General features: G+C 34.7%; 3 protein-coding genes across 3 annotated transcripts in view; 2 read left to right on the top strand and 1 right to left on the bottom strand.

The window, feature by feature from the left end:
- Positions 1 to 230, bottom strand: part of HisT (Histamine transporter) — a 112,971-nt gene extending 112,741 nt beyond the window's left edge. The window contains exon 1 of the mRNA XM_069819350.1: positions 122 to 230. The gene's annotated coding sequence lies outside the window, so the exon portion shown is untranslated. The remainder of the gene's footprint in view (positions 1 to 121) is intronic.
- On the top strand, positions 18 to 15,797 carry LOC138695030 (chloride intracellular channel exl-1-like). The gene is made up of 3 exons (XM_069819351.1): positions 18 to 412; positions 1,858 to 2,051; positions 10,822 to 15,797. Exons 1-3 carry the CDS (start codon positions 99 to 101, stop codon positions 11,061 to 11,063), a joined length of 750 nt encoding a protein of 249 aa, XP_069675452.1. The 5' UTR covers positions 18 to 98; the 3' UTR covers positions 11,064 to 15,797.
- Positions 10,886 to 27,466, top strand: LOC138695031 (chloride intracellular channel Clic-like). The gene is made up of 4 exons (XM_069819352.1): positions 10,886 to 11,011; positions 18,383 to 18,780; positions 20,528 to 20,721; positions 23,810 to 27,466. The coding sequence occupies exons 2-4, from the start codon at positions 18,467 to 18,469 to the stop codon at positions 24,046 to 24,048; spliced, it is 747 nt and encodes a 248-aa protein (XP_069675453.1). The 5' UTR covers positions 10,886 to 11,011; positions 18,383 to 18,466; the 3' UTR covers positions 24,049 to 27,466.
- Positions 27,467 to 27,979: the final 513 nt, after the last annotated feature.

The raw sequence follows: 27,979 nt of genomic DNA, 5'->3' as shown, positions 1-27,979 counted from the left end.
CGTTGTGTTGGCAGGACTGGGTAACGCCCATTTTAGCTGGAATATTGACTGTCAAAAGCTAGGGCCTGTCCTAAGGACACTACAGCTAAGACACAGAAATGACAGAAGAGAAGAAAATCACCTTGTACGTGAAAGCAGGCCGATCGCCAGACACGCTAGGCGCGTGTTCAGAGAGTCAGCGCGCGCATCTGTTAGCGAGATTGAAGCTAAAACACGTCAATCCCGTTCTGGTAGATGTGGAGAATCCGCCGCTAGAGTTCACTAGTGCCGGCTTCGCGCGTGTGCCTGCAGTGCTGCACTCTGACGGGACCGGTAGCGACGAGAACGTCGTGGAGGTACTGCTTGAAAAATACCCCGGTGGGGTACTGAACCCAGGACAGGAAGAATTGGAAGACGTCGAAAATGTTACTAGGTGAGTTACCACGCCACGAAATTGATGGCTTTATATTGTATGTATTCTCTTTTGCATGCTCATCAGTGCATTACACGAAATATTGAAAGAAAGTGTAGGCCTACTGCTGTAGTGATGGAAATACATTATACAATATACACTAGAATGTAAACAGTATAAATATAGCAATTTTGATAGATAGTAGATGTCAGAATTGTAAATAAGAAGCGTGTTCAAATTTCTGTAATTTCTCGCAATTTACTATAATTTCTCTCAGTTTAATATTTTTAGAAAAGATAGTAATTTAAATTAGAATATACAAAAGACAATCGAATTCGTGTGTAGAAAAACAAACGAATAATCTGATATTGTTGTCTGAAAGCGTCGTATAGGTGTGGAGGAAATGGAGAAAAAATATTTTAGTGTTCATTTGTTTATTAGGGGCCTATTTAATTTATTTCTGAGTTAAAATCCTGTTTAATTTTTAATTTATTAATCAATCAAGAGCTAATTTAATTCTTAAAGTTGTTATTCAGTTATTTGATTTCAATTTTGAGTTATTTGTATCAATAATTGTGCTAAATTTTCTTTTAAAATAATTAGAATGGCATATCTGCTTCAGTCTGTGAGAAAAAAGATTAATGATAAGCAAGAATGTATTTCTGAAGAATTCTAAATTTTATAACCTGTTTTAAAAACGATTTTTTTTTTAGTTTAAACTTGTGAATTTCGAAAAATTCTATTAGAACTCCATCCCTATCACCAGTAAAATTTTCGATATCTGTAACGTTTATTTTATGCATATATAATAATAATAATAATAATAATAATAATAATAATAATTATTATTATTATTATTATTATTATTATTATCATCATCATCATTATTAAACACATTTCCTAAATAGGGACTGCCTAGAAGACAATGTATACTATTTACAAAAGAAATTTTAGTGGTATACAGCATGTACCATAAATAATGTCATTAATTCTGGCAAACGATTCTTTTAGTAAAGAGCAACAAAAAAAATTAAATACCGTTTTGCTACATTTTAATAGTTTCACAGAAAAACGTGTATTTTAAAATACATTTAATTACGAGACCATGCAACGCTGCAATCAGCAGGGAGTGCACATCAGGTTGTGTTGCTCTGAACAACCCCTTCACCTGACTTGTTCTGAATAGGGAAGTTGAAGGTCATTGCCATGTACGTTGTTTTTAAACTCGCAAGAAAAAATATAGAAGATATACTGTTTAATTTTTGTGTTTAAACTGGTTAGAGAGCAGATAAATTAAGAATGCTCATTTCACGTTAAACAAAGTCTTGAAAAATTGAAAATAAACTCTATAATCTAATTTTAATTAAATGTTCTGAGAATGCAGACAACTTAATTTGATATGGATTTCTGTGAATACACATATTAAATGACATTATATTTTATTGTATTCTTTTTACCTCTTCCAGAAATGTCTACCTGCAGTTTTGCAAGTACATGTATGAAGATGATTACAGTGGACTGCAGGAAGCACTTCAGAGTTTGGACGAATTTTTAAGCAAAAGGGATTTCAAATTCCTCTTCGGAGATGAAATGTCACTATTGGATTGTCAGGTGCTGCCACAGCTGCATGAAGTTCGTGTGGTGGTAGACCGAATTAAGGGTGAGTTTGATGCACATGAACTATGTGCATAATAATTGATATGTTTCTTAGGAAATCATTAAATTCCTTCTTCCATATGAACTCTGCTGATTCGTTCGATTCTCTGTTTGTGGTACAGAAAATCACAAAAAGTAGTCGTATTTAATTCTGAATAAACCGCCTTTAGTTTTTTTATTTTATTTCAAACAGACCTTAATTTTTTGCTAAAATTATTATTGGGTTGATGAAAAAGTTCGTAGAGTTTTTCGCTGTCACTAATGTTTTTATTTGAGGTGAGCAGAAGGCAGATATTAATCAGTTATATATTCTCTTACATTATTCATGACTTTCTGCCAACGCTAGTGTAGTTTCTCGATTCCTCATTTGGAGTTAAAGAAATCGTTAAGTCTAGTTTGTAAAGCATCTTTGTTATCAAAGGACTTTTGTATAGAGAACGAAGAAGGTGGAAATCTGAGGGCGCAAGATCGGGAGAATATGGAGGATGTAGACTCACTTCCCAACAAAGCTCCTGGATAGCTGCTTTCGTCATGTTAGCGGAGTGCTGGCGTGTTGCAGCAACACTAGTTGCAGTCTTCTCCAGTAGTTTTTCTTCAATTGCGCCCGAAAAGCGATCGAGTTGATGGCAATAAATGTCAGCAGTTATTGTTACATTCCTGGGAAGCAATCCGTATTAGACGACGCCTTCTTCATCTCACCAAACGCATAACATCATCCTCTCTGGATTGTCACCAACTTTTGTACGGGCTGTTGTGTGTTGAAACGATAGAAACATTTTCTTGCAGTGCTTTCTCCGAAGACATTCTCCCCGTACACGGTACAAATGTTTCGAGCCGCCTCCGCTGCCTTTGCTATTATATTAAACACAAACAGAAGAATATGAGGGAAGTCTTCGTTTTTTTTCCCCCACTTTTCACGTTTTTTTAGCCCACAAATAGCACAAATTTTCTTCAAATCCGCAAAATTCAAGCAGATTTTACAAGCACAACACTCCAAATGACAAATGACAAGCGATAAACAGTCTCCTAGCAACGCAGTGTTATGATGAACAAAAACGGTATGAATTTATTTATCAACCTAATATAACTTATCTCTTGGTCATTATTCCCGGATAAATTGACGTAGAGTGTTTAGACTGCAAAGGGAAGCTATGAACCTAAGCATCATCACAAATTCTGGTGTTTATGAACATTGCTGTCTTCTATTTAAGAGAGAAAAATGACAGTCACAGGCCTATAATTTATTATTTTAATTATTGTTATTTCGGTTTTAATAGAGAAAGGAACATCCTCTGCGGACCTCTGGAAAAAGGAACTAAGGAAGAGACTAATGAAGTGCTTTGCGTGGAGTGTGGTATTGTATGGGTAGAAACCTAGACATTAGGACGGAATTAAAGAGAAATGACTAGAAGCATTTGAAATAATAATAATAATAATAATAATAATAATAATAATAATAATAATAATAATAATAATAATATTATTATTATTATTATTATTATTATTATTATTATTACTTACTTACTGGCTTTTAAGGAACCCGGAGGTTCAATGCCGCCCTCACATAAGCCCGCCATTGGTCCCTATCCTGAGCAAGATTAATCCATTCTCTAGCATCATATCCCACCTCCCTCAAATCCATTTTAATATTATCTTCCCATCTACGTCTCGGCCTCCCTAAAGGTCTCTTTCCCTCCGGCCTCCCAACTAACACTCTATATGCATTTCTGGATTCGCCCATACGTGCTACATGCCCTGCCCATCTCAAACGTCTGGATTTAATGTTCCTAATTATGTCAGGTGAAGAATACAATGCGTGCAGTTCTGTGTTGTGTAACTTTCTCCATTCTCCTGTAACTTCATCCCTCTTAGTCCCAAATATTTTCCTAAGCACCTTATTCTCAAACACCCTTAACCTATGTTCCTCTCTCAAAGTGAGAGTCCAAGTTTCACAACCATAAAGAACAACCGGTAATATAACTGTTTTATAAATTCTAAGTTTAAGATTTTTGGACAGCAGACTGGATGATAAAAGCTTCTCAACCGAATAATAACACGCATTTCCCATATTTATTCTGTGTTTAATTTCTTCCCGAGTGTAATTTATATTTGTTACTGTTGCTCCAAGATATTTGAACTTCTGCACCTCTTCAAAAGATAAATTTCCAGTTTTTATATTTCCATTTCGTACAATATTCTCGTCACGAGACATTAATAATATATTTTGTCTTTTCGGGATTTATTTCCAATCCTATCTCTTTACTTGCTTCCAGTAAAATCCCCGTGTTTTCCCTAATCGTTTGTGGATTTTCTCCTAACATTTTCACGTCATCCGCATAGACAAGCAGCTGATGTAACCCGTTCAAATCCAAGCCCTCTCTGTTATCCTGGACTTTCCTAATGGCATACTCTAGAGCAAAGTTAAAAAGTAAAGGTGACAGTGCATCTCATTATTATTATTATTATTATTATTATTATTATTATTATTATTATTAATTTAATTCCAGAGACTGTACAATGCAGTATAGAAAAATGTCGTGTAGGTGACAATAAAAGTACAGAATAAAATAATAACATGTAAATAATAGTGTTAAAGAATGTACTTACAAATAGGCAATAAGATAGAGAAGTTACATACAAAGAAATATCATACAAAATTATACACGAAGAAATAATCACATTGTATAATACTGTAATGGCAACTCTCCTTTAAAGTTAGACAAATATGATAAATAGCTATACGTTCTTTACATTGAATTAAAATACTCTCCAATATTATATTATAACAAATCTTTAATTTAATTTTAATTTCTTCAAGCTTAAATGTTTGATATTATCTAGTAAAACATTATATACAAAGTTTGTACAAAGCTGCTATTAGCTGTAGTGTAGTTACATTGTCCTTTTCTAAAATGATTTTATGCTTAGTTGAATAGTTATGCTCTGACAAGCAAACATTCTCATGGGAGCAGATAAAAAAGTTATTTTTTTTCTTCCACCATATTAATAATGCCAAAACAAGTACTTATACAAATTTTGGCTACCCGAGCGAAATTACGACGGTTCCCTAGGGTCGTGTACAGAAAGAAAACACAATTTCATGGAAATATTTATTGGAACAGATACAACAATTGTTGAGCTGTTTTTCAACAAATTTTCTACCGAAACTGAGACATTTGTCATACTTTGGGATCAATATTTTCTATCCTTATGTCGTAGAATTCTGCCGCCTGGGATCGGAACCAGTGTGTGACTGCCGTCTGCACCTCTCTGTCGATCCTATGTATGACAAATGTTTCAATTCCAGTGGGGAATATGTTGAAAAATAGCTCAACAGTTGTTCTATATGTTCCAATAAATTTTTCCACTGAAATTGTGTTTTCTTTCTGTACACAGCCCCAGGTAAACTTATTTTTTACGCTCCTCATAATTGCTCTCGAGTGGCCAAAATTTGTACAAGCACTTGACATAATTAACATGGCGGAAGAAAAACAATTAACTTTTTTCTCTGCATCCATGAGAATGTTTGTTTGTAAGTTATTTGTAATGAACTCATTATTTGTTTGTAAATATACATTAAACAACTTAAAAATATATCTACAAAAGTGGTATAGTTAAAATTTCAAGTGTCCTAAATAAATATTCAAAATATTCAAATAAATGTTTTGTTAGATTTCCGTCAATGGCTTATCAATTATAATATCATAAAGTAAAATTCTTTATATATTACATAGTTGGCATATTTTTTGTATGAACGTTTTCGCCACTCTTTGTAGCGTCATCAGATACTTATGGTTTTCAATATTATCAGTGACCCAACCATTTTCTTTTCCTCTTCCTATTCATTTTCAGCGTCATTCATTCTTCATCCACTCTTTCCAACACAGCTTCATTTCTTATTCTGTCTGTCCACTTCACACGTTCTATTCTTCTCTATGTTCACAAAATTCTACCAGAGAACTGCTTAAAACGAAACAATAATAATAAATTGAAATATATTGAAACACAAAACAATATACGAAATAACGTCAAGAAGATGTGAATTACAGTCATGGTCCCTTTGAATGATGCCTGAAAATAGCTATTAATCCTTTGCGGGTTTGTTTTTAAAATAATGTGTTTAATCTGTAACTACAGACGTGGACAAATTATTAGCAAAATTGAAGATTTTTATTATATATTTTTACAAAATATGATTCTTCAATTTAGACTACAGTTGACATTTTTGTGTATTTCCAAATTATTAGTAAAATTGAAAATTTGTATTGTATACTTTTCAAAATTTAACTCCTCAATTTGGACTACATTTGATATTTTTGCATATTTACGAATTATTAGCTAACCTGAAGGTTTTTATTGTATATTTTTACAAAATTCGATTCTTCAATTCGGACTACAGTTGACATTTTGGATATTTCCAAATTATTAGCAAAACTGAAGATTTTTGTTTTATATTTTTACAAAATTTGACTCTTCAATGCAGTTAACATATTTGCTAATTTACAAATTATTAGCAAAGTTGAAGATTTTCATTATATATTTTTACAAAACTTGACTCTTCAATTTAAACTACAGTTGACATTTTTGCATATTTCTGTCAATTGTAATGATGGAAATATCCAAAATTGTCAACTGTAGTCTAAATTGAAAAGTCAAATTTTGTAAACAGAATTATCATAAAAATCGTCAATTTTGTTAATAATTTGTCCACGTCTGTACAGTCAATGTATTGTTATTAGTATCTCTTTGTTGTTACCTATTGCTTTAAAAAGAATGTGTTTAATTTGTAATCTTAAGTCATTTTTTCTACTATTCCTTCACTGTACTGTTTACATTTGTTTTTAAATCTTTTGTATTCCCTTACAATTATATATTGCCCTTCAAGAATTTCGTTATACGTTAGTTGTAAGTCATTACTTGTGTTATATTTTAATTATTGTAATTGTACCTGAATCATGTATGTCACTTGTAATCGTAAATCATTGCTTGTAATATCTCTTTATTACCCTTAACTGTTTCATTGTTCATGAATTAAGTATTAATTTGAAAGTGAAAGTGAAACTTTGTTTTATTAATCGACTATTGATTATCTTTTTAAGATCGTGATTTACTCTGAAACGGTTAGACATTCTTGTATATCTTTTATATTGATTATTCCTCAAACATCTCATTAATCTTCAACAGGAGCCATTCTTCACTAATGTGCATGCTTCTACATAATTAATGTGAATTGTAACTGTGACCACTATTTTATGTTATCACTTTATTATTGTTTATTGGTTATAAAATATGTATTTTGATGCCAACTATAACCCTGATATACCTCAGGGTGAAATAGGGTTTATTAAATTGGATTAAAAAAAACGAAACAATGACGAAATCTCGACCACATGCTCGCAGTATCGTTTATTTCTGTGTTTACATCAGTGGCGGCTCGTGGGTATTGAATTCGGGGGGCTGCATACAAGAATAAACCATGCAACGTACCTTATTTAAAGATTAGTTCCATGCGCCTTGTCTTGTAGTTTGCAAACTTTTGAATCATCTTCTTATTAAAATCCGATATGTCGTTTAACATAGTCTTTACAATGGAAAACATAGCTAATGCGGTCATCGGCCCAGGTCAATGGCATTTAAATGTGTTTAAATGAGACAGGCTCATGTCAGTAGATATACTGGGATTTAAAAGAATCCTGCGGGACAAAATTCCGGCACACCGGCGACGCTGGTATAACCCCTGCAGTTGCGAGTGTCGTGAAATAAACCATAATTTAATTTTTTATATGCAGATTTGAACCTTAGAAATATCTAACTGGCGATGTTGTAGTTGGTTGTATAATATATGTATATGATACATAAAAAAAATGAAAAAAACTGAGCCAGAAATTTGAATTCAGGATCTTCAATAGTACGCACCAGGGCGCTTGTCTCATTTATTGTGATGTTAGATGTTTCAGATTCCATTATGGTTTGAAAACATTCTAGCAATGGCTCCTTCTCATGAACAACATTTACTGTTCTTATTTTAAAACTCCATCTTGTTGCCCCAGCTGATGGAATTGTCTTTGAAACACATTAATCTAATACAGACTGTGTGGAGATCGAGAGAAGAAAGCAAGGATACTGGATAAATCAGCAAAAAATATGCGAGCTTTGTAGGCTGTGTTGTTTAGCGGCTCTTTCCCTTATGAGATTCAACTGATGGGCACTTAAGGGGAGTTGGTCATTATCGCATGCAAAATAATGGTAAAAATAGCCTATCTTCTAGCAGTCATAAATATAATAGTTAGACATCGGATTTTTAGGCACTAAAAATTGCAGTTTTAGGCGCCTAAAATAAGCTCAAAATTTGTAAAATTAGGCTCTATTTTAATGAAAATAGGCATTTTAGGCACATCAAGGTATCATACTTATTTCTTTCACTTAAATTTTTAGTTATACACTAAAATACGCACAAAAAAGTATGTTTAAACATTAAAAAAGAATACTATATTATATTTATAAACAGAGCTGCACAAATTTAATATATTGAAACTAATGAAATAATGATTATTGATATCAAGATTACTCATTTTAAGTTATTGAAATTCAGTTCCATTCTCAGACTTTATTATAATTATCTGCACAGTACACCACCAGAATTTTTTCTAAATTCTCCACAGTTAACCTTTACCTTTTGTCACTGAGAATCATTTTGAAAGCAGGCGCAAAAATACAAAGTTCCACTTATTGTTGCATTTCCTGGTAGTGTTAACACTAGGAGGACCATTCTTTTAAATATTTTGTAACGGTTTACCCTACTAATTCGCAGTTTTACGACTTTTCATAAATATTTCAAAAACACTCTTTCTCCAAAAATTGTGATTTTATTATGACACTCTGAAGGGCAGTACAGCTAATCGGTTTGAGACCGAAAACAGTCATTTTTATAGTATAGTATATCTCTGAATCGGTAGCAGCACATGTTGTGATTGTTGCCTGCTTCAAAACTAAGGTTGGTTCTTTGTCGGCATTTATGCCTCCAAACATGTTAAATTCGGTGAAATCTATTGCGAGTGTCGTGAGATTCAAAACATTTTGTTTCCTTTATCAATGGTTTCATGGCCGGTGTGAAGCAAACTTTCCACTTTTTAAATGCCTTAAATTTCGCAGTGAATGCATGTATAAATTATAAAAAGTAAGAGTAAAATGCGAAACTTTACAGTGAGTTAGGCATTTTTAGGCGAATATTAACAAATTAGGCTCTAATAACCGTTTTAGGGCATTTTAGGGCACTATAAAACTCTTTAAATACCTTTCAATTTCCATGAAACACAAATATTAATAATTATTTTTACTTTTCTCCTAAAGAAACAAAATAGGCATTTGCCCTAGAATCCGATGTCTGATAATAGTCTACCATTTATCAGTGGTCTTTCATTGTTGATAGCTATGTGTGTATACATATTAAGCTTTAAAATGAAAAAGAATGGTGACTCTAGAGTAAATCTGTATCCTTAAATTAATTTTTTTTAATTAAGCACAATTTGTTTAAATTCACTACATGTCTGTGATTAGGTACACTCTATTCACTTATTATAACACATATTGAATTGAAAATTTGACCACTTACTGCTAATAGATACTAAAACATACCCTGCTAAACTTATTCATATATCTGTAATATTATGGGCACAGGGCTTATAGTAATCATCACCGTCAATAAATTTAAAAAAAATTGAAGTTTAGTATAAGCCCTATGCCCATAATATTACAGATATTTTAATAATTTTAGTAGGTTATGTTTTAGTATCTGTTAGCAGTAAGTGGCCAAAATTTTAATTCAATGTGTGCTATGATAAGTGAATAGAGTGTACCTAATCACAGGTATGTAGTGAATTTATATAAAACATATGTTTAAATTCAAAAATTAATTTAAGGGTAAGATTTACGCTAGATTAACTATTCTTTTTTCATTTTAAAGTTTAAAGTGTATACATATATCACTAAAAAAACGAAATAGCTGTGATAAATAGTATTACATCAATGACTGCTTGAAGATAGGCTATTTTTACCATTACTTTGCATGTGATAACGTCCAATTCCCCTTAATTTCACATTTCTCCTGGATTGTTAAGGTACTGAACTGAATAGACTGTAAATATTGTACAGAATTAAACATTGTCGCACTTGTTATACTCACAACATTAAAGAAAACGTATTTAAAACTGCGCGCTACTGACAAACTGCTGCAAATTTTGCAGCGCTTGGAAACTCTGGATTCACGGCGAGGGGCAACAGGGGGAGGAGTAAAAGTAACGCGCAAAGCATCCGAGACGAGACTGGCAGCTCCAGGGGAGGAAGTGGCTTCACTAATCTGTCCTTGTGTTTGGCTTCGCTCTGGCAGCACCAGGGGAGGAAGTGACTTCACTAACGATTGCGTGCATGTCAATGAGAGCGAAATTTAAAAAAACAATTCGAGCCGCTAAATGAGACTGTATAATAACTGTATTTCACAACATAAAACGAGACAAGAGCTACAAATGTCTGGGGGTGCTGCAGCTCCGCAGCCCCCCTTCGAAAGCCGCCCCTGGTTTACATTTTCTCCCGCTTAATTTGGAGAACGCTAATGCCGGAAAAATTCAAACAGCCGCTAAACTCTGGAGACTTACCTCCAGGCCGAAAGAATTAATACTTTTCGCCCATACACGGGGATTTGCGTTTGGATTTAGGACTGTACAGACTTAGTTACTCTGTAGCTACCATGGCAGTAATAATTCTGTACGTTTATGCAGGTTGCAGCATTCCTGGGAAACTGCGTCGTCTGTGGATGTACCTGTTCCATGCGTACAGGAATAAGGCCTTTAACCAGTCTTGCCCTCCAGATCTGGAGTATCTGTTGAACTGGACCGAGAAGCTGGAACTGCCTGCTTCGGCAATCAAGATGCCGGAATGGCTGCCTGAGAGCTGTCACGCCACCTACAGGTCCTTCAAAGTACCAGGCATCTGTGTGTGTCCTGCGCCCCCAAAGCCTTAAACTCTTAACAAGCCTTGCTGTAGCCCCATATTAGAGCTGGATGGTTTCCGTAAGGCCTTCCTGTTTAGGCGTGTCATGCACCAGGTTGAAAGTCTAACAAAACAGAGAGAAAAAAAGTTATTCGTAGTTTCTTATAGTACCGTAGAAGAGGGTAAAGTCGATCAAAATTTTGCAATTTTTTTTTATAATAAGGTGGGTGCTCCTGTTATGGCCATGTTCCTAATATGGCCACCCCCCTATTGTGAGTTAGTTAACCAAAAAATCCGCTAAATTGCAGCAGCATCCAGTGAAAGGACATCCTGGTATCTCACTTGATCGTTTTCCATCCAGTCAGGTTGAGCAATATGGCGTCAGTTGCCAGTTTTGCGGTTTTCATGTGACCTCTTCTTATTTTTCTCTGGTAAATCTCCTTTGTTTTATGCATGTTTTTCAAATACTTGTTTCATGAAAACCATCGTACTCCATTCAGTTTTTAATGTTCTGTTGATTGGTGTTGTCGTTGATGCCGTATCTTTTACGAGTTGTTCGTAATCAATGATTTTCGTGAAAGCTTACCTGCTCCTGATATGGCCATATCAAATGCACCATGGCCATATCAAGTTCATTTCACTTTTATTTTTTCACCTGACAAATTTACATGCCTTATAGCTGGGATTACGCAAAATTTTTGTATTTTAAGAAAAACAACTTAATTTTTGATGGAAAAACCTGTTTTGACTACACTTTTGAATTATAAAAAAGAGTATTGTCATATTTATTCATTTTACACCAAAATTATTCAATTTTAGCACAACTGCGCAATCAAACGATTTGTAGAACATGGAACAAGGGTGGCCATATCATGTGCACATGTTCCTGATATGGCCACTCGGTAGACTTTTGGAATTTGGGACCTTTTGGACAATTAAAGCTATTTTTATGGGGAAAGGAAATTGTTTTAAGAAAGTCCATTAGGCTGAGAACAAGTAAGAAAAAAGTGGTTTACATTTTTTTTCAAAATGTCGGCTAGAAAAATTCCCAAACCTAAGCATGGCCATATCAGGGACACCTACCTTATTTAGGTTATGCAATGGAGCGAAGTTCCTCAGAAAATAGCATTTTGTCGTCATATCCTTCACTTATGAAGGCACATTACAAGAAGTGAATTACAATCTATCAAAAACTAATTTTTTTATTTGACTTGTGATCGAAGTTACCTGCTTAAATAGGGTAAAGTCGATCACAATTGAATTTTTAGTTTAAGATCGATTTAAAAATATTGCGGAGTAAAGTCGGTCACTGTTTATGTTTTTAAAAAACAAATTAAGTGTATCACATATGAAGGGTACACGGGAATAACGATCAAGGTCCATTTTAGAAAGTTTCGAGAAAAACGAATTTTAAAGTTTAAGCACTTAATACTTTGTTATGTGTGTATTTAATAGAAATTGACGTAGTGGAATGTCAAGAACGATGATTTCTTATTACTAGCTAGACCACATGATAGTAGGCCTACTTCCTTTCCACTATAAGATCGCATTATTAACTCAATTTCGATTTTTTATGGACTTTGATCGTTTTTCCCGTGTACCCTTCATATATTTTATTTGTTATAAGGCGTGTAGAAAACAATAATAATCTACAATATATGCCTATAGGATTTATATAGTTTATCTTTTGTTACTGTGATCATACAATTCGATACACTTAGGCCTATAGGTCTCAACTGTACAAACGTGACTATGATTGCCAACTTAAAAAACATAATGCTTCACATACCATCAAGCAAAGATTTAAGAATTCAAAATTTACATTGAAATACCACACTTCAATTATAATCTAAAATGCTATTCAACAATGCTTGAAATCTTCCCCTCCTCATGTCACTTTAGAAACTACGTTGTTCCCATCGTCAGGTACAGAGGGATATACAAAATATGTTCCTTTGCCAAGGCTTTTCTTACGCAAGAAATTCACCATAATTTCGTCTTCCTCTTTCCCCACTTTCCCACCAATATAAGCTATATTATGACACTTTTCTGTTTATAAGTGTTAGTTGGAGCAGTAGCGGCTGGTGGTCAAAATAATGAGTGTGCTACAATCTCTATATCGGCCTACTGTAGAGGCCTACACTTATGTATTTATCTTAATTTGGAGTCTCGTCTAGTGATTAAATATGAAGTCCATACGACGTTCTTTCGTACTGCAGAACTTGTCATTTGGTGTTAAACCCCTCCATCTTGGACATCATACTCTTTTCTATTGACAGTATTGCAAGAGCAATGAGACGATCCTGGGACATAGTGTTCCTTAAAAACGTTTTTACGCGTTTCAAGGAAAAAAATATTTCTGGCTCAGCAGTGGTCATTGGTGTTGTAACCAAAATATTTAACAACTTCTATACTTCACAGAATGGATCCTGTAAATTGTTGGATACTATGTATTGTGACAATTGAACAGCCATTTATATTTCGGAAGTCAGGTCTTCCGTATAGAAATCCAACTTGTATCTGGAACACTCTTTTGTTCAGTATAGTATAGCTGTTGACAGCAACTTCAACTGGTAGATGGCAGCAGCAGTCGGACACTTGAATTACCAAATACATTGTACATAGTTCCGAATTCTTCCACAAACAAGCATTCTTTCGTTACGCTTTACTTTTGCAATCTCCAAGTTGTGTTGTGCTGAAGCTGACTACAGCACTTTCCCGCGTAAAAATAGCCAATCAGGGCAGTGATTTCAGCTTCGCACATGCGCATTAATTGTCTACATTCTCATGTAGACTTTTGAGTAGCACATTGTACCCCCTGAGGCACCAAAGAGCTAAGAGCGAAGAACTAAACACTCTATAACGCGTCGTGAACATAACCACGGGAAATTGTCAAATGGCAGATCAAATACTATGGTATTGCAAATACATTATTTGAGCAAAAATTATCATTGTGCTGTAGCACTGTAGCACATAAGGACGGGCCGCCCCAGAGTTGGAGGTATTTCGGTGAACAATTTATTCTTCCTGCTTGTCCTATCTGCTTCGAGTAGGTCAATGGCATGATCGACTTAACCCTATAAAGGTACACTTTTTCTTAAAATAATACGTTTCAATACTAACATTTACGAACTGCAAAACTATTATTTCAGGATACAATCTCAACGAAAAGTACTTACGTATACTTCCTGCCTCCTTTCACTGCTGACGATAATTTAGAGTTTGTAAGACTTTGTTTTCGTTTGAGAGAAAAAGTTGAGAATAACAATTTTCACTTCAACGGTAATTACACTGTGTTGCCATTGTTGGCATGCGCAGGCTTTTTGTTGTCCCCCTCGCTTACATTTTCAGCAGTGGCGTAGCGTCAATGTAAGCTAAAAAGCTTAGCTTCCCCAGTTAATAATAATTTCATAATAAACCTGCAGTTTATGAAGAAAATTATTTATTAATTTTAATAGAATTTATATTTACGCATTAAATATTGTGATGCGGCAGCTCAGGATGATTTGTGATGCAGCAGTAAACAAGAAGCCTGCACACACCAGCTTCCAAGCAGACCGGTTTCTTCTGTGTAATCCACCCCGCAGATTTTCCATCCCTTCCTAAGCTACCCTAGTCGCAAGGCTCGCAAAGAAGCTAGCTTTAACATTTAAAATAAGTAGTTTCCGCGTTTTCCCTTTTCGTCAGTTGTGTTCAGTTGAAGTGTTAATGTGCATTGTGGCTAATATAATAAATAATGAGCGAAATAACAGTTCCTGACACTAATTTACTTGAATTTTTTTAGGACAATTGTATTATCAAAACTGACTTACGAACAAAAGTGTGATTTAAAAAACAAATGACCGACTCCCTTGCTGTGAATGAAGGACACAACCAAAAGACAGACGCATACTTACGTAATGATACTAATATATTGTGGTTTCTCTAAGTATGACAGGGAGTGAGCTAATGTTATACGTATACGTGTCTATTTGTTAAGAGATATGTGTAAACCGTGAAATCATATTTTATTACGTATCATTTGAGGTCATGCCTTATTGGTGTTACTTACGATATTCAACCAATCTTCGACTGCTGACTTGAAATTGACTACCGGGTACTATTTATTTTAAGACTGTATTTTTGTAATACGTTTTCTCATATTGCATGAAAGACAACTTGAGTTAGCTTCCCCTACTCAAAATTTCATGCTACGCCACTGATTTTCAGTGTCAGGCAATGAAGTCAACATAACAAAATTTTAACAAGTAACTGAGAGAATATATAATTTTCAATAAAAATCTCAAGTGATCGGTTGTACACCCACTGATTGACTTTACCCACTTCTACGGTAATGTTTGAGAGAAAGTGTCAATGTAGTTCATAAAATGATCAAAATATCGGTTACTTTGTTTTAACATGTTTACATTCAGTGACGGATTTAGGCCTAGGCAACCTAGGCAGTTGCCCAGGGCAGCAATTTCTAGGGCGGGCAGAGTTTTCTCTCCCTCTCTTTTTTTTTTTTTACAGTGAAATTTGTTTTTAAAACATTTATTGGTAAATTTTTTCTGAAGTTTGTTCTTGAACACCTTGTGGAAGTCGGGTATATTTCTGTTATCGCATTGTCGTGATCGTGGCGAGAGTAAAAGGAAAGTGTGCAGCTGCATAGTTATATTGCAATGCCGGTATCAAGTTATTATACTATGAAACTGCTTAAATTTAACTGCTGGCGAAAGTAAGAGCAAAGTGTGCAGCTGCATAGTTATATTGCAATGCCGGTATCAAGTTATTATACTATGAAACTGCTTAAATTTAACTGTTGGCAAGAGTAAAAGGAAAGTGTGCAGCTGCATAGTTATATAGCAATGCCGGCATCAAGTTATTATACTATGAAACTGCTTAAATTTAACTGCTGGCAAGAGTAAAAGGAAAGTGTGCAGCTGCATAGTTATATTGCAATGCCGGTATCAAGTTATTATACTATAAATCTGCTTAAATTTAACTGCTGGCGAGAGTAAAAGGAAAGTGTGCAGCTGCATAGTTATATTGCAATGCCGGTATCAAGTTATTATACTATGAAACTGCTTAAATTTAACTGCTGGCAAGAGTAAAAGGAAAGTGTGCAGCTGCATAGTTATATTGCAATGCCGGTATCAAGTTATTATACACTATGAAACTGCTTAAATTTAACTGCTGGCGAGAGTAAAAGGAAAGTGTGCAGCTGCATAGTTATATTGCAATGCCGGTATCAAGTTATTATACTATGAAACTGCTTAAATTTAACTGCTTGTATAAACAAGAATGCATTGTTTAAAATCAGATTGTATGTGTGTTTGTTATATTTTCGCTATGAATAGTAACCAGAACTCTAAGTTACATTTCCAATATCTCATCAATTATTGTACTTCGAACAAAGACATATTGACGTCAAAAATATTATAGTTGAAGAGTCCACTGCAAGAATGATGGATGTCACTTTCTTGTCGAAAATGAACCAAGACTGTCAATGCATAGCTTAAGACATATAGAATGTACACAGAGAGTTATATGGCATTAAACACTGATAGTCATTGTCCAGTAATGATCGGAAAATCACAGTTAAGCTTTGAGCGCTAAGCATTTCAAACTTTCAATTGCTTCTCCTGCAAAATGTATTCCAAATGACATCCATCATTCTTGCAGTGGACCTCTTCATATAACAGTTGTGTCTGATTAAACATAAATCCCAACTTGATATTTGGAACTGGAGGGAATGTGAACAACGTCATTGCGCGGGAAAATGTAAGTTAGAATTTGAAGATGTGGAATTTACTAAATAGTAAAAAATTTGAAGAGAAAAATTGTTCCAGGGTATCGAACCCGAGATCTTTGGTTACGCGACAGTCCTCGATGCGACAGATTTGATAGGAATGCATTATATTTTAAGTCCCACGTTGTCCCTTATCGTAAGGATAACAGGAAAAGTTTATTTTAATGACTTTCTCAACACAACGATTGAGTTGATGCACTTCGAGAAACAGTGCTTTATTGCTAAACGCATCTCCAAATGATACTGAAATATTTTAGATAAATTATAACATTTAAAACTTAATGATACATTTTTTTTAGAAGGGTTGTGCTACCTTAGAAACAAATTATATAGAAATCTGAATACATATGAGGATTATAACCAAAGCTCGGAACTTGGGGACTTGTTTTTCATGTGCACGAGTAAGGTTACAGGTACAACGTACACAAAGCTCACGGTGCAAGTGCTCAGGGACAGTCGTGTGTACTAAGAAAGTGGTCACATCGAATGAGAGGAAGACGGACGAGGAAACTGTGGCATATCGAAGACAATGACATTCAGAGAATTACAGATAAATGGTCTGTTTGAGGAATTAGAAAATACGTGTTATTCGAATGCATATTATACAAGTTTCAAAGTGCATTTTTGTAAACTTTAGGTACAGAATTTCGTGGAGGAATTCGAAGGAGATACATTATTTTCTTCGAATGGAGAGTTTATATTTTGTAAGTTGTGCCACACACAAACTAAAGGCTGGAAACCGGCATTCATTGAAAGACATTACAGTCCCTTAAATTAGTGGAAAATTTGTCCATAGCCATGGATCAAGTAGCAGAGGAACCTACCGTAGAACAAATTGAAAACTATTTTTGAGAAAAATTTAGGATATACTTATCTTTCTCACATACGAGATCAGCTAGCAATTGCTCAAAATCAAACAGAAAACAATGACAGTGAAAACATTCAGTATTTTAAGTTTGCTCCCGTCACTTCATGTGACTTGGAAATAAGTTTTTCTTGTTTCATATCAGCGAAGAAGTTATGGGTTTTAAAATATTGGAATGTACGTAGTCATACACTGTAATAAAATGTACAGAGCAGAACAGTAAATTTTTCTATATTTCTCATATTTATTTTTATTATATATGGTGTAAAATTACGTGTTTCAACCTACCATAATACTATCAATATGTTGTTCCAGACAGAAACCACTTTTATAGCAGACCTGACAGTACCTCCGTGCTGGAAGCGGGAGTTTGTTGACATTGAAGTCCGGTCGCTTAGCCACGTGCAAAGACACAAGTCCCCAATTTCCGAGCTTTGATTGTAACATTGCAAAATGTTTTAACGTTGTGTCGTAAATTTTTCATACCTACACCTGAGTGAAAATGTTCATATTATGGAAAGTGGATTAAGGAAGTTTCCTGAAATTGTCATGTAAACTACCTTAACAATTAAGACAAGTTATTACTCCATCTTTAACTATAGTGAAAAAAAAGTATTCAATGGTGAATGGGAGTTCTTTTGAACGTGTTGAACCTTATCTGACAAATGAAACGTAATGACTGGCGTTGTGTTGGCAGGACTGGGTAACGCCCATTTTAGCTGGAATATTGACTGTCAAGAGCTAGTGTCTGTTTTAAGGACAATACAGCTAAGACACAGAAATGACAGAAGAGAAGAAAATCACCTTGTACGTGAAAGCAGGCCGATCGCCAGACACGCTAGGCGCGTGTTCAGAGAGTCAGCGCGCGCATCTGTTAGCGAGATTGAAGCTAAAACACGTCAATCCCGTTCTGGTAGATGTGGAGAATCCGCCGCTAGAGTTCACTAGTGCCGGCTTCGCGCGTGTGCCTGCAGTGCTGCACTCTGACGGGACCGGTAGCGACGAGAACGTCGTGGAGGTACTACTTGAAAAATACCCCGGAGGGGTACTGAACTCAGGACAGGAAGAACTGGAAGACGTCGAAAATGTTACTAGGTGAGTTACCACGCCACGAAATTGATGGCTTTATATTTTCTGTATTCTCTTTTGCATGTTCATCAGTGCATTATGCGAAGTATTGAAAGAAAGTAGGTACCTACCGGTTTTGTATAAACGGAGTCAGCGGCGAAGCTCGTACGAAGCTTTTGAGGCTTAGCCCACCCAAAAAAATTTGAGTTATTATTCCTAATAATAGTACGCCTACTAGTTTGTAATAACAATATTTCGTAACACTTGGTTGCACTCCTATCGTTCCATATACAGTAGAACTTGGTTATAGCGACCTCGTTTTGTACGACACCTCGCCTATAACGTCAAATATTCTGTGGTCCCAACTAATTCCCCATAAGACATATGCTTTCCTACCTTGCTTAATACGACAAACGTATATGCGTCTACCTCGCATATAACGTCATTTTCAACCTCAGTTTGGAATAAGATTTTCTAAGAACCAAAGTATTTTAAGAAATATTTTGTTCAAATCTGACCCTGACAAATTCTTTACAGTCTCTTTCTGTCATAGACCTCTGGAATGCAGGCGGATTCCCCACCCCATTGTAACCTGCCCGAATTCATGCGGTATTAGGTCAGTTTCGACAGTAAGTTTTCACTAAGTGCACTCATTTTAACGCAGTATGACCACTAAAAGAAGTGAGTGACGCTTTAGAAGTCATTAGAATTATGAACATGTTCTGTGAAGCTAGGGAAGGGAGCAGTGAAATTGCAACTGAAATTATGAACATAGAACGTAATTTAGCCCTAGAAAGTGTGTATTGAGCAAGTAGAAGACAACAGAGTAAAATGACTGATTACTTCACTTCTAAGTAAAGTAGTTTGGTGAGTACTGAACAAACTGTTTTAATACAGAATACTGTATTTATAATTGTAGGCCTACGTGTATTTTATTATGTTCATTATATGCTTAAAAGTCAATACATAAATCTAAAATAAGTCTAATTAAGTTTCTTATTTTTCATTTTCCACCTCACTAGAATGATGATGTGAATCTCGGTTACTACGACACTCGTTTATAACAGCATAATTTTTAAGGTCCCTTGGATGTCGTTATAACCAAGTTCTAGTGTATTAAGTTCACTATTGGCAATCATTCCAGTATGGAGAGAGCAGTGCGAGTAGCGAGGCTCAAGGCAAAAGCCTCCAAAAGCATTTCTACGATCTTGACGCTCAAGTTTGAGGGGGGGGGGACGGGGAGAGAGTATTTTTTTAGTTGGTTATTTAACGGCACTGTATCAACTACGAGGTTATTTAGAGTCGATGAGATTGGTGATAGCGAGAACTGGAAGACGTCGAAAATGTAACTAGTTGAGTTACCACGCCACGAAATTGATGGCTATATACTGTCTGTATTCTGTTTTGCATGTTCTTCAGTGCATTATGAGAAGTTGGTCGGTTAAGGCGCTTGCCTGCCGATCTGAAGTTGCGCTCGGGTGCGGGTTCGATCCCCACTTGGGCTGATTACCTGGTTGGGTTTTTCCGAGGTTTTCCCCAACCGTACGTTGAATGCCAGGTAATCTATGGCGAATCCTCGGTCTTATCTCGCCAAATATCATCTCGCTATCATCAATCTCATCGACGCTAAATAACCTCGTAGTTGATACAACTAAAAAAAATGAACGTGAGGTATAATGTCAAAGTAATTTACGTATCATCTGAAATCTGATGTTAGTGTAAATGCAGCTTAATTTGATACGTTACTTCATTGCATTCTTTTAACCCCTTACAGAGATGTCTACCTGCAGTTTTGCAAGTACATGTATGAAGATGATTACAGTGGATTGCAGGAAGCACTTCAGAGTTTGGACGAGTTCTTAAGCAAAAGGGATTTCAGATTCCTCTTCGGAGATGAAATGTCACTACTGGATTGCCAGGTGCTGCCACAGTTGCATAAAGTTCGTGTGGTGGTAGACCGAATTAAGGGTGAGTTTGATGCACATGAACTATGTGCATAATAATTAATATGTTTCTTAGGAAATCATTAAATTTCTCCTTCCATACGGACTGTACTGATTCATTTGTCGGTTCTCTCAATGTGGTACAGAAAATCACGAAGAATACATGTAGTCTTATTTGGTTCTGAATAAATCGGTAACTTATTAGTTTTTTATTGCAAATAATGGTATACTGTGAAACAAGGTTATGACGTTATAGCGTACTTTATTATGTTTAGGAAACTCCCTGCGCTCGTTTTTTAATTTTGATGTGTACAATAACTGTATATATATATATATATATATATATATATATAATTTGAACTGGTAATGGAAATTACGGGCAAACGGCTGAACGAATTTTAATAAATGACCCCTCATTTTGAAGCTTAGAACCCAAAGTTTTTCAGAAAAACAGTAACTTAGTTTTCCTACATAATTTTTCTATTTTCCAAAATCCGACTTTCGTCAGTTTTGAGAACTAATTGCATTTCAGTATAAAACAACACACACACTACAATAAGCAATAGACTATTACACGAAGGCCATGACCTGCAGGATTGCTGACATATTTAGAGCTCAAATTGAATTGGTTATTAAAACTTCAAGACTTACTAAAAATAATTTAAAGGTCTGATTCTGCGGTATATAATTTCTGAATACAGCTGTGTATTGGATATTAAAGTCTATAAAACTTGAGCTGGTTTGATGACATTATTACCATTAGAAATGAAATATTATTATAGTTAATGCCATGATGTGACTATTTTTCATTAATTATACATATTAATGCTATATTGATGATATAAAAGTAAAACTTTTGGGGTTATGTAAGTAGATATAGAGAATATCTTAAATTACATCTTCATTTCTATAATTTACTGAGTGGCGGTTATATATATATATATATATATATATATATATATATATATATATATATATATATAACTACAAAACTTACGTAAGATAATATTATTATTAAAAATCAAATATTTTATTGTTATTAATCAAGTGGGGTTGGGTATTTTTAATATACTTAATGGCGGTGTGGTGTAGATATTTATATGCGTCATTCTCTTCAGTATTGGCTCGAGAGAGCGCCAAAATTACAGTTCCTAAGGAAAGACCAAAAGGTATTAGGGCCTACTTACAGATAAAATAAGAAGCCTACAAAATTATGTAGTCTCTCGATCATTTCAACAAGATCTCTTAGCAGGATAAAATGATTTACTCTCTACATTTCAAGCTCTACATGCTGCAGCTATAGGCTACCAAGATGCTATGTGTATTGTTCGAAAGCACAGAAAACCTGACATTTGCTTAACTTTCACCTAGAATCCACAATGAACTGAAATAGCTATTGCTTTACTCCCACATGAAAAAAACCACTAATCGTTCTGACATTGTTACTTGGGTTTTCGCGTTCCAACTCAAAAACGGAAGGTGGATAGGTTCAAGAAAAAGTATTTGGCATAAAAAGGCATTCAGAGGGAATATGTTTATTTATTATGGAAGGAAATAACTTTCAAAATGTCTGGTATTTAACATTGAAAATGAATCTGAAAAAGTTTTATTTGAACGTCTAATGAACTTAGTTTGCAGCATTTGCTGCACAAGCCACTAGTACTATTATAAACATTATTTCATATGCTCTGACAGCATTATTAAACGCTTTGATGAAGAAATAACATATCAAATTTGTAATGGTGGGTAGTTTGATATAATGATCTATGAAGAAATGGGTTGCTATGACAACAATTCATTCATTCATTCATAGTGTTCAGTCAAAGACCAGGTTTTTTTTACCGCAAACCCAACATTCTTCAATTTTTCCTATTTTCTGTCTTCATCTTTATCTACGCGTATGATCCTTATACCTTAATGTCGTATATCATCTGATATTTTAATCTTTCCCGAACTCTTCTCCTTTTCACTATTCCTTCCAGTGTATCTTCCAGAAGGCAGTTTCTTCTTAGCCAGTGACCCAGCCAATATACAGGAGATCTCACCTAATTCTTGCGACCTCAAATATTTTCGAAATGAAACAAGATGTGAAAAATCTACTTGTGCAAGCATGTACCCATATCAGGGGCTCACATAATGGGAGAGTATGCACAATCCAAAAACTTAAAACAATATCACTTTCAACTCAAAGTTACCTTTTTTTAAATGGAACATGCATGTTTTTTCTAGCGAACTAAAAACTAGAGATACAATTCTGTGGCCGAGAGGAAAAAGGTCTTAAGTCAATTTTTTGTGAAAATGAGATTTTTATATATCCTGAAAGCGGAAACAATTCTCTACAATCTGGTAAAACGGTTAAAGTCAAATAAGACTCCTGACTGGATTTATAGAGCGTTACCAAATGTCCTAAGTACTTTTTGAATATAGCACACACACAATAAAGGACTTAAGTATATTTAATACTTTATTCCTTACAAACATCACATGTTTACTTCCCACGCTTCCCTATTAAAAAGGTTTAACATGTATTTTGGCCATTTTATCACATACTGATGCCCTTTCCTTTTAAAACTTTAAACACCAGGGTAAACAGTCCTATAATTGTTTAAGACCCATTTTGCATTCCTAATCATTTACATTTCTCAATTATTTTGACATGAAAAAGGTCTTATGTTTAAATAGTCCCTTCTACTCAGTTTGGCTTCTAGTCTTAAAGGGGCTATTTTTGGAAATAATCAAGAAAATTGTTAAATGGGCAACATTATCTATTTTAGAAGAAATATAAATAAATAATATCCAGGAAAAACCTCTTAATTAAAAAAACTCTATAATTGACACCAATTTCAATCTTTCTACTGCTTTCCTGAAAAGTATAAAATTTTTACCTAAGACCTTTTTCCTCCCGGCCACAGAATTACATTTTCTCCTGTTTAATTTGGAGAACGCTACTGACGGAAAAATTCAAGAAGTCGCTGAACTCTGGAGACTTACCTCCAGGCCGAAAGAATTAATACTTTTGGCCCATACACGCTCCTTTGGATTTAGGACTGTACAGACTTCCATTAGCTACCCTGTAGCTACCATGGTGGTAATAATTCTGTACGTTGATGCAGGTTGCAGCATTCCTGGGAAACTACATCGTCTGTGGATGTACCTGTTCCATGCGTACATGGATGAGGCTTTCACCCAGTCTTGCCCTCCAGACCTGGAGTATCTGTTGAACTGGACCGAGAAGCTGAAGCTGCCTTCTTCGGCAATCAAGATGCCGGAATGGCTGCCTGAGAGCTGTCACGCCACCTACCTGTCTTTCGATGTGCCTGGCATCTGTGTGTGTCCTGCGGCACCACATTAGAGCTGAATGGTTTCCGTAAGATCTTTCTGTTTACGTTGTAACTGGTGGCTGGTCAGGCTCCGGATTGAAAGTCTGAAAAAAAAAAAAAAACAGAGGGAACGTTATTATTAATATTTTCTTACAGTAATGTTTGAGAGAAAGTATCAATATGCTTCATAAAATGATCAAATATCCGTTACTTTGTTTTAACGTGTTTGTATTAGTAGATTTGTAGTTCTTTAAAAGAAAGGCAAGCGTGAACGCAAATACAGGGACATCATTTTATTTTTACTAACATTTCTAATATTAACCTGGCTATACCTTTGGCTTAAAGGTTGTGAACCGGAAACACCCCTTCCACTGGAGTTCAATGATACTGGCGTAAGATACAAACAGATCACTTTACTAGGTATAGGAGGGATGAAAAGTAGTTCATCCATTTACGTAAAGTAGGAAATATCGCAATTTTGAGTTTGATAATTTTCATTAGGTTTTTCTTTAATCAAAATACAGTAAAATATTAACAATAAGTGATTTTACTCTCGAACTGAGCTGTCCGTTCGGACGTATTCATTATGCAGCGCATATTACACTATCTATAGCACATTAGGGGTCTACAATATAGAGAATGAAGTTAAATTGAAAAATAATCATAATATGGATATTTAAACACATATTTGAAAATGATGGCCGTTCATTTCGATACAGGTTTCAATTCTTTTTCGCATATTATCGCACTATATACAGTACTATTGTACCTAATTCCAATTACCAGTTTCGTCTTTCGTACTACTAACTCATGTTGAAATAATTCTGTACCTACTCTATAAAACAGTACCTTACGTACAGTATATTCAATCTTCACTTCTGTCCGATCCGAAAAGATAAAATTATTCAGACATGCTATTTATTATCCGTTCAAGTGGTTTTGTCGAAAGTCGTAGAAAGGAGGGAAATCACGTGACAGTTAATTACTTAACGAGGCCTTTTTATTTAAGTTATTTTAAACAGTTGTATAATATTACGTAGACGTCCAATTCCTAACAGAAATTAATGTTTTCAGAAAAGAGCTAAGACAGCCCTGCTACAAAGGGACGGGCAGAAGTGGGTGGGGGAAACCGGGATGCGACATAGGCAAACGGACGACAGTACCTGTGCTAGATTATGATTCAATATTGAAAGCGAACACATTTCTGGAACGTACTATACTCACTAACTCAGTACTGTTTCTGTTTACTAAGACCGTAAGGCGACTTTGACTGTATACGCTTGGTTCTGTGTGGAGATCGGTTGCAAGTTCACTAGTAGAGGGGGTGGGAGTGAAGTACATTCAAAAACTCAGGTACAATAAAAATTGAAGTAAAAATAAAATATGTCCCTGTATAAGTATTAATAAAATGAGTTATATACGAAAGTCACGTCATAAGTCATGGCAACTATATTATATCAGCCAATAAAGCTGTAGGAATAGAAATTCACTATATGCGATTCAAGGTCACTGGAATGTGCTTCGCATTGCTAGTACCAAATTGAGTCCAGGTACAGGAGGCAATGGGTAAGGAAATTGAAAGATGCGTAAATAGAAATATTGTTTTATTATGCACAAAAAGAAACGAAGTAGGCCTACATTACTCACAACTATACTTATTTTTTTGAAAGATGGGACATGACAGGAGCGTTGCGATCGGAAAAACAACTGAATGTCACATAGCGTGGTAGGCCTGTTGCTATGGTAACAACGGTTGAGTTGCCAAACTTACATTTCCCCTTGGCGAGTGCTTAATAGCTCGTTTGGCGACATTTATTGTGCACACAATGTTGGCATTGGTACGTTTCGTCGTTGATTCTCTGTCGATTTTTGTATTGTTTCTTACCTCCGCGTGAATTGTAAATGAATGTTTTAACGTCAGCCATCTTCACGACAATTGCTGGCTTCCATCAGGTGGCAGCGTGGTAGTCCATATTGGCAACATGGCACTGTAGTTCCAAGTTCTGCCGCTTAACTGTGATGTCCCAGCTTAAAAAAAAAACAAGTATAAAAATAATTCCCCGAGTCTTTCACATATCTTTGCTAACGATGATGCAGACATTGAATACCATCGGCAGTGTGTGATTCGTCTATGTGTACCACCTCTCGTCGAAACGCTGTTAAGATGTCCTCCCTGTTTGCAAACCGCTTCCAACGCAACAGCTTCTTCAATTGCGAAAGTCGCATGGACTGAGATCAGGCGAGTAGGGAGAATGTTCCAACGCACTACCACCCAATGCTTTTCGTAGCTCAGAATGACACTGACGAGCATTTCTGCCATGAAGAGCTGTAATTTTCATGTATGGCCGCTGTTTAACTTTACTTGGAGCATAGCCTCTAATATACTAACTTTTGCGTGTGCTGTCATCTAGCACCAGTGCACACAGACGCAATCTGGCGGTGGCATCCCTTACAGTGTACAACAAGTTTTCAAACGTATAGGCCTATAGTGAACTAACCACATTTTTGGTTATTCGGAAGATACATCATAGTTGCCATGACTTATGAAATGATCCTCCTCCCCCGTATAAATATAAATAAATCAAGTTATCAGTATGTATATTTTAAGAAGAATATTTATCCTATACGATTGTACATTGGTACGCTTTTGCTATGGTGCTAACGAAGAAGGAATAATTTAGCTCATGATTTATTTTTACATGTGCTCATTGTTCGTCTTGGACTCTTGTGTTAAACAAGAATTGTGAAAAAATAATTTTCTGCAATAATGCGTCGATTCGAGTGATTTCGTTGGAAAGAATACTGAAACATTTTTATTAAGCAACAACGTATAACGCTGGTTATAGCCCTATCTCTGTCTTCTCAAATATTTGTGCCTTTCTTACTTTCTTAACTACCTATCATTTTTTTTCCTTGTTTCATGCTATTCCTTCTTCTTGTTTTTCTTTTTTTTATTCATTTAAATTTAAATATACAGAATAAAGAATATAATTACAAACAAACAAGAGAAATAGAAATTAAATAATACAAACAATATAAAACAGGAGATATAGTAGTATTAACAAAATTTGAGACCGAATGAGCAGCGCTCGTGTTCGGTCGCAGTTCAGATATAATATTAATAGGCCTATAAGAGAATATAAAATAAAATAAAATAGGAAATAGAATTTAAATTACAGTTACAGAAATTATATAATACAATATTAATATAAGAGAAATATAGAAAATAAAAAAATAATAAGAGAAATATAGAAAATAAAAAAATAATAAGAGAAATATAGAAAATAAAAAAATAATAATAATAAATAAGTAAAATAAAATAGGGGCTTAAATTTAAATTACAGCGGCAATGGAATTATAAAATATAATATTAACACTAGAGAAGAATAATATCGCACGTGAAAAGTAGGACTATATATATATATATATATATATTTTTTTTTTTCAAAATTATAGAATACAAATATAATATAGGTTGATTAATTCATACACATAGGCTATAAATTTATTTAATCAAATTGAAGATATTAACACGTTTCTAATTTTCTTGTTATATGTTAGTGGGTTACATGTTAGAAGTTCTGGGTGTAATTTAGTTAAAGCATTGTACAACCGAAGGCCAAAATTAATTCTATGCTTTACACCAGCAGATGTGAGACATTTAGGTTCTACTAATGTTAAATTAATATTTTGTTTTGTGTCATAATTATGTGTCTGTAATACAAACTTATTACGATTTTTATGATAAAATTTTAACAGCGTATACTTATAAATTTGTTCAATATTAAATACATTAAATTCAGAATAAATTAATTTAGTTGGATAATCGAAACGTTTCTTCATACAAATTTTAATTATTCGTTTTTGTAGTAAATTTAACGGACTAAGATTAATTTTTGTACTTCCACCCCAAACAATTATACCATATTGAATGATAGACTGAATAATGGCCAAATAAACATT

The sequence above is a fragment of the Periplaneta americana genome, chromosome 2 (assembly GCF_040183065.1).
Source record: "Periplaneta americana isolate PAMFEO1 chromosome 2, P.americana_PAMFEO1_priV1, whole genome shotgun sequence".
NCBI classification, from domain to species: domain Eukaryota; kingdom Metazoa; phylum Arthropoda; class Insecta; order Blattodea; family Blattidae; genus Periplaneta; species Periplaneta americana.
Note: the sequence above shows the minus strand (reverse complement) of the source record. Positions and strands in the feature narration are given on the sequence as shown.